Below are 8,469 nucleotides of genomic sequence, written 5' to 3' on the forward strand. Positions count from 1 at the left end.
CTTCTAGGCTGGATTACTGCAATTCTTTATTATCAGGCTGCTCGAAAAAGTCCATTAAGACTCTTCAGCTGATCCAGAATGCTGCAGCACGTGTTCTGACAGGAACCAGGAAAAGAGATCATATTTCTCCTGTTTTAGCTTCTCTGCATTGGCTTCCAGTAAAATCCAGAATAGAATTTAAAATCATTCTTCTTACCTACAAAGCTCTTAATGGTCAGGCACCATCTTATCTTAAAGAGCTCATAGTACCTTACTACCCCACCAGAGCACTGCGCTCCCAGAATGCAGGGTTACTTGTGGTTCCTAGAGTCTCCAAAAGTAGACTAGGAGCCAGAGCGTTCAGCTATCAAGCTCCTCTCCTGTGGAACCAGGTTCCAGTTTGGGTTCAGGAGGCAGACACCATCTACACATTTAAGAGTAGGCTTAAGACTTTCCTCTTTGATAAAGCTTATAGTTAGGGCTGCCTCGGGTCCCTTAGTTATCTCTTAGTTACGCTGCAATAGGCCTAGACTACCATAATGACCATAACGACTGTTGTTAGTCGGATCCTTCACTCATGTCATGAGTGTTGCACAGTTTTCACACCAGAGGGCACTCAGCAACTCCCCTATTAATAGCACACAAAACAAAGGAATCAGCTGACCGGAATCTACAGGAGCATGCAGGAACAACGGAGAGGGCTGTAAGGTGTGACTTGGTCATGCATCACGTTAAATACATGACTTAAATAATAATATAGCCCTAACCACTTCTACTCTCCTGAAAACATTCAGGAACAATACTTGCTAACCCTCCTGTTTGTCATGGCCCTCTCCTGGCCTCTTCCCGGGACACAGCAGTATGTTTAATTTTACAGTAGTTGAGTGGTGGAGGCTACGCTGTTGACAGACTTGATTGTAGATGTATTTCTGAAACAGTGTGGCAGTTCTAGCTCATCTCTCCGGAGTTTATTATTTCTAAATATTTTCTAACATCACTTACAGCAGCTAACGCCGCACATTGTTAAATTAAATTAGCCACAAAGCTAGCTAATGCCATGTTGATCAGTAGGTAACATTAATGAGTGGTTAAACTATACCGTTCAACATAGTCTTCTAAACATATCTGTGAAACGTGAGCTGAGTATCTAACATGGTTTTTAGCCAAACAAGGTTAACTAAGTTAGCTCCTCTTTCAACTGTTTCAAATGTGAAACATGTGAAATCTCAAAGTTGCAGGTCCTGGTTGTAGACAGCCTTGTAGTATTAGATGCATTCAAGAGCAGCGTTTTCTCTGTGTCACTATGTCATAGATGGTGGTTGAAAATCTTTCTTAGTTTTGGCTAGAATGAAAAGCGTGCTGGTAGAGGGACAAACTAAATGTGAATATGCTACATTGAAAATAGTCATTGTGGCAGATTATATGTAAGGTAATAACTACTCCACGACAAAAAGTATATAGCCTATGTAGGCGAGCTCTGCTAATCATTATTATGTTATACAATAATTGTAATGACATGAGTATGGTATTAGTAGGGCCCTATTAGAACTGAAGGAATTATTAGGGCCCAAACACGAGGAAGAGGAGCATCATTTTTTACAAACAAAGAGCAAACTGCAATATTACAAAAACAGCCATAGTCTAAGTAGCACAGCTGCAGCTGACACAGGCAGTAAGACGGAAAATCGCTGACAGTGTGAATGCCAAAATGAACAGGCGTAACCTATAATATAAAAGGATTTATTTAATGTGTTCTTATGGCGTGTATAAAAATATTAGCCTTTTTCTTTTAGCTCGGCTGTGTGTCGGCATTTCCACATTAGCCTTGGGTACTGAATAAGTGGTTGTTCCACCTCACTTTTAGGAACTTCTCGTCACTTCAAAAATCCGATTAATTTAACACACTCAAATATGTTCCAAACGGTGCTGTAAATAAACTTTATAAAGCAACGAAACGAAAAAATCAATTTATGCCATGAAAGGAGCACAAATAGTGGTCGAAAGGCTGTATAATATTTACTGAAAACTCACCACATTACCTACATCCAAATAGCAAAAGGTGGGGTGCTACATTACCAGTCTCTATCATGGGCAACAAGATAACTACTAACCTAAAATAAAAACATTCATATTAAACATTAAATATAAAAAATCGCTCAAGATTCTCTTCATCATCCACAACAAACAAAGTAGAAAATAGTCTGTGGGATCTTCTACGGATGGTGATGTCATTTTCCAAGAGACCTGATTGGTCAATAGGCAGTGTTTTTATAACGTTAGAGTTGATCTCTTATCTGGAACATAACCTGTTTTAGGAACTTGGAAGGCCCCTGGCTTATTTCAGGCATCAACAACAGTTAGCAGTGTATGTAGGGAATCTTTTACCTGCTGTGATTTGACAGTCCCCCAGGCTGATAGTGATGTCATCAATGGCTACCAGGCCACATTCCCAGAAGTTCTTACATATGCTGACAAACACTACCTGGAAGACAGAAAAAAGACTGAAAAATGCTATTCAACCATTTATCCATTTATCATTCCATATTAGAGCCCGACCGATCTGGGATTTTTAAGACCGATACTGATTTCGATATTTGAGGATTTTAAAATCCGATATGCATATTATATATATCAGCCAATATTCTTTTCACACATAATGTAAACAAAGATTATCCCTTACATTTGTTATTATGAGACCTCACTAAGTTAACAAAATGATGAACAAAAGGACAACAAAATATACTAAAGTTTTGATAAATAAGAATAAAAACTACAACAAAGATTTAAAGATCCATTATAAACTATAGAGTACTACTACTAATGAACACAAAAGGAAATATTGTGTGTAGTTGTCTGGGTCTGCCAAATAGAAACATAGGCCGCACCGCAGGGCCGCCGCTCTGCCGAAGCGATTCTGAATTGTTACACGCTTCGAACGCTTTAGTTTTTGAGCATGTTTAGGTCCCCAAAATTTGATATTCATTCGCAGAAAAAAGAAAAAAAATGAAATCTTTAAGCAGAGTTGGGCAACCCTCGTGCCTTTACGAGCCTTGGGGCCTATCGTGGGAGCAGTGGCTGGAGGTCGGGAGACATGGTTGGAAAGTGCTGCAACTTTTGGAATGGTCAGGAAGGAGTGAAACGTCACTTCCTGTGTCGCCTTTGTGGCGCTAGAGAACACCTGCTATATATGCATATGCTGTGAAGTGTGGACCATGCTGTTAAAATGCCAGGTAAGTCTAATTATTTTTGTCACAAAGGGCTTACATCCTGGCGCTATGATATTGAATGAATTTTGGCATGTAGATGTGTTCAGGGGGGAACTTTAATGTAGCACTTAAAGTTTGGTACAGATCTGAGCATGTTCACTGACATTATAAAAACTTTCATGGGGCATCATTGATATTTGACGGCACGCCTTCAACTCATCAATCAATCAAACTTTATTTCTAAAGCCCATTTAAAACAACCAGGTTGACCAAAGTGCTGTACATTGACATGAAATAATAAATAGACAAATACAACATACAGCTCTCATGCCGGATTAAATGCCAAGGGATAAAAATGTGTTTTAAGACGCAATTTAAAAACCGGAAGGCTGGGGGCCGGTCTGACATGGAGAGGCAATTCATTCCAATCTCGGGGCTGCGACTGAGAAAGCTCGATCCCCTCTGCTCTTGAGTTGTGTTTTAGGGACAACAAGAAGAGCCTGTTTCACAGACTTTAATGACCTTGAAGGAGCATGCAGCTTCAACAGATCAGTGATATAGGCTGGAGCTAGGCCGTGATGGGCTTTAAAAACAAACAATAGAATCAATCCTAAAATGATCAAACATGTGACATTTGGTACAGATAAGAGCACATAAAGTGTAGTTACAACAACTTTCTGTTTGATGGCGAAGTTTTGAGCTTCGTCGCCATACATGAAAACTCACAAAACTTCCAGACACAGCATTGTAAAATGTAAATGCACTGTTACATTACATCACATTCACCCATACACTGAGCCTAACTGCTCAAACAGACATTCATACACAGATGGAACATCCATCGGGGGCAATTCGGAGCTCAGTAGAGGACACTTAGCTACCATGCTACGGACATGCCATTAACTCTTTTACAATAGGTCGAAGTCGATGGGAGAAATCTTCTAGGAGGAGTTTGTTAAAGCACGCACCCTGTCAATGATGAAATTTTTCATGCTCGGGCACTATTAATTGAAGCTGCAAGCAACGTTCGGTGTGCAATGACGCGCGTCAGGGAGACGCTCTTCTAAATTATCACGCGTTTTGGACAGGTCACAAAGGAGTTAATTGTCACTTCCTGTGTCCAATATGTGGCGCTAGAGATCCCCCACTAATTATATGTTGTGTACCAGTAGGTGAAGTGTGGATCATGCTGTTTTAATGCCATGTAAATCAAATGATTTCTTTCACAAAGGGCTTACTTCCTGTTGCCAGTAGGTAGCGCTATGACATTGAGTGGATATTTCCATGCAGATGGTGTTCAGGGTGGGACTCTTATCCACCATGTAAAGTTTGGGACAGATCTGAGCATGCACACTGAAGTTATAACAACTTCCTGTTTCATGGCAAAGCATCGAACTTCGCCACTACGCCACAGACAAGCTGTCAACAACATAGCATCATCAACGTCTTAAGGCTCTTATGTGACTGCTTTGAAGTGGATAGGGCCAACCTGCTAGGACTAGTACATCACAGTGTTAAACTTGACACTTCCTGTTGTCAGTAGTGTTCAGGGCGGGACTCTCATGAAACATGTAATGTTTGGTACAGATCTGAGAATGTACGCTGAAGTTATAACAACTTCCTGTTTCATGGTGAATCATCGATTTTTGATGCCATGCCACGGACATGCCCATCAACAAAAACTCACTGCACAACTTTTCATCATCAATGCCTTAAGATTACACAGCGAAAATAAAGAAGTTGATCAGATTAATTCCCTAGGGGGAGGAGTTGAAGTATGTAACCTGTGAATTGCCAAAAGTGACTGTTAAAATCAAAATGGCCAACTTCCTGTTGGGTTATGGGCATCACTCCCAGAGACTTTTTTCTAGGTCTAGACATGATATGACCACAAAAATTTTGTACAATTTGGTTAAATGTGGCCCTGTATAACAATATGACACGAAAACTTTCGCCACCCTTAAATTTTGTGCCAAGTTTGGGGAGTTTTTGAGCATGTTAAGGCCGCCTAAAATGTGATATGTGATGTGATAAAAATAATTCCTTCAGTTTCAATAGGGTTCTGACATGTAGCTAATTTAATTAAACTATATGTGGCTTTAGCTGCTGCAAGTGATGTTAGAAAATATTTAGAAGTGATGAACTAGTGAGAAATAATAGGGCCAATTGCTAGAACTGCCACACCTTGTTTCAGAAATAAATCTACAATCAAGTCTGTCAACAGCCTAGCTCCAACAGACCTACTGTAACAACAAACTGCTGTGACCCGGAAGAAGCCGGGAGAGGTGGTCATGAATGTTTTCAGGAGAGGAGAAGTGATGGAGGCTATTTTATTATTATTTAAGTCATGTATTTAGACTTAAATAACTGAGTCATTCGTTGGTTAACCAGATCTCTCAGCTGATTCTTTTGTTTTGTGGCGTGCCCTTTGGTGGGCAAACTATGCAACACACATGACAAGAGTGAAGGATCCGACTCTGATTCTGCTGATTCACTCTTTGTGCTTTACTTCTAAAAGTGGTAATTGATGCTTAACGGCTAATCTGCTCCAGTACAGGTTATGTTCCAAATAAGAGATCAATGCTATAAAAGCCCTGTGTACTGACCCTGCTCTCTTGGAAAATGACAGAACCATCCATAGAAGACCCCACAGACTGTTTTCTGCTTTCTGTTTGCTGTGGGTCATGCTGATGCTTTCTACACCTACATCATCCTACAGAGACTGAGTGAAGCTCTAAAGCTTTGTGCTTGTTGTAATCTGAAGCTTCCATTATGAGCATATATTTTGGTATTCAAGTTGAATATGAATTAGTTTATTATGACTTTAAGTTGCACTGCTTCTGAGTTTCTGAGTCTACTTAAGTAGCACCCACCTTTTGCTATCTGGGCACATAATAAGGTGAGTTCTCAGTAAATGGTGAACTGAAGCTGTGGTTTCGTTGTTTTATGAAGTTAATTTAGAATGATGTTTGGAACATTTTTGAGTGTGTTAAATGAATCTGATTTCTGCAGTGATAAGAAATTTCTTAATGTTGAAACACCGACATACAGTACAGCTGCTGCAGCTAAAAGAATTAGGCTAACGTTGTCAAACATACCATAAGAACACATCTAACAACAAATTCAATTAATGGAACACACAAATGTAATTATAGTCAGATCTCCTCGTCTTTTATGTGAAGGCCCTCATGTTTTTAATGTTTTGGACAAATTTAACTCTAGTTTTTGACCATTTTATAGCACTGTAATCCTATTATGTTAATTATTCTTGTTTTTATTATTATTCTATTACTTTTCTTTGTGTCTATGTTTGAAATGTGCTTTATAAAAAAACTGCCCTGCTCTGCCTTGCTTTCAGGTCATTAAAAAGCATCACCTTCCACGTACATCACCTATCTAGTGCTTCATACCTTGGAAAACATGGGCTTCATGTAGGTGATCTCCACCTCAGTCCATACAGCCCTGGAAGTGTCAGCCAGGCTCCACACCTTCTCAAGGGCCACATTGTTCTCGTCATAAATGTAAAGACTTAGAGCATTGTCTACTTTTCTAAATCCATGAAGCAGGTAGTAGAACCTCAGGCAGTATTTGTGGTTCCCCGGTAAAAAAGGACCGTGAAGCCGACCCACATAACCAGGCCTCGAAGTGAAACGTGTGTTTGCCAGGAGGTAACAGCCTAAGAAAGATAAGACAAAGAACATAAATAAGAACAAGAGTGGTAATATTAGTGTAACTACAATGGTACAAGGTGCAAAGTAAAATACCCTGTACATCATGTCACGATCCTGGTCTGAGTCTGGTGTCTGCGAGTTTTGTCCATTGTCTGCCTCTTTATGTGTTTTGAATTGTCTGCGTCTGGGTGTCAGCGAGTCTGTCTGTTAGTCTGCATTTCTGCCTGTTCCTGTTTTACTTTGAAGTGTTCCGTGTCTGCTTGTCACTTGGTTACCTGATGTGTCGCACCTTGTGTCTCTCCCTCCCTGCTCGTTTGTGTCAATATATATGTACTCTGTTCAGTGTTTGTCGGATCATTGTAGCTTGTTGTTGCTGTCATCAGGGGCGGTGATGGTGCAGTGGATTAGACAATTCCCCAGTGTGACACATCTACCCATGTGTCCCTGAGCAAAACACCTTACGCTCCAGAGGTGTGCAACCTCTGGTTATCTGCTAGCAATTGTCAGATAAAAGCGTTAGCTAAATGAATAAATGTAATGTCATTGTTAGTTGAGTGTCCCTGCTTGTTTCCGTGTCGTTTGGATTTCCCTGCTCGATATTACCTGTTGGACTTGCCTGCAACTCAGTTCATGTGGTGTAGTCTAGTTTTTGGTAGTGAGTATACTGTAGTTCTTCCCTCCCAGACTCATACTCCACTGTATCCAAGCGACCCGTCTCAGAGTGACATGTCCCAGAGTAAAGTCCCATAAGCACCACTACACCCACTAATACATGGTATGCTTGTACATGTAATTGAGAGAATTCTAAAGGACTGCTTCTGTGTTATCAACACTGCAGGCTTAGATGAATATGGTCCCTGGAGCACAGGTCTTATCAGCGGGCCATTTTTTAATGCACATTTAAGAGTGCAAGTTGCAACTATTATAAACAATAATGGAAAGCTGAGGCTTATTGGTAGCAGTAATAACAATGAACATTTGTGCAGTTCTATCACCAAAACCTTTTCACTACAGAATATTACGAACTTAAAAGTGAGGATACAAAAAGGGGTCCACATCTTCTCAAGCACACTTCTCTTCCAAAAACATTCTCAAACTTAGGCTGTGTACTGTATCAGCTTAAATGCATTAGCAAGCATCCAGGAACTGCTAACGTTAACGTTCGTATCATCTGCTGGAGCTGCAGTGTCATCCGGAGCAGCAGGAGTTTCAGGCTTATGAAAATACTGAAAGCGTGTACTTTGAGTTTGCTCTTGTTTCATTTCAAAGCAGTGTTTAGACATACATATTAGTATGTAAATGCTCCACATTTGTATAGTGCATTCCTAGTCTTTTCGATCACTCAAAGCGCCTTTACACTACATCTGCATTCACCATGACACACTGGTGGAACAGCCACCAAGGGGAATTCAGGTTTCAGTATCTTGCCCAAGAACACTTTGACATGCTGCTCCTGGGATTGAACCACTGCCCTTCCGATTAACAGGCAACCTGCTCTATCTCCTGAGCCACAGCCACCCCTTAACCCGCTTCTCTCTGTTTCCTCGGTGCAGTCTGGCGCTAAAGTGAGAGCACACTGCAGAAAGATTACTGGATGCACTGACGGTCAAAAT

At 40.6% G+C, this 8,469-nt stretch overlaps 1 protein-coding gene across 1 annotated transcript in view; it reads right to left on the reverse strand.

Moving 5' to 3' along the window:
* mamdc2a (MAM domain containing 2a) overlaps positions 1-8,469 on the reverse strand; it is a 77,145-nt gene that overhangs the window by 4,555 nt on the left and 64,121 nt on the right. The window contains exons 8-9 of the mRNA XM_046034029.1: positions 6,596-6,861; positions 2,365-2,461 (exon numbers count right to left, since the gene is read on the reverse strand). Of these exons, the coding sequence (XP_045889985.1) occupies positions 2,365-2,461; positions 6,596-6,861 (363 nt within the window). The remainder of the gene's footprint in view (positions 1-2,364; positions 2,462-6,595; positions 6,862-8,469) is intronic.

Source organism: Micropterus dolomieu, linkage group LG21, assembly GCF_021292245.1.
Source record: "Micropterus dolomieu isolate WLL.071019.BEF.003 ecotype Adirondacks linkage group LG21, ASM2129224v1, whole genome shotgun sequence".
Lineage (NCBI taxonomy): Eukaryota > Metazoa > Chordata > Actinopteri > Centrarchiformes > Centrarchidae > Micropterus > Micropterus dolomieu.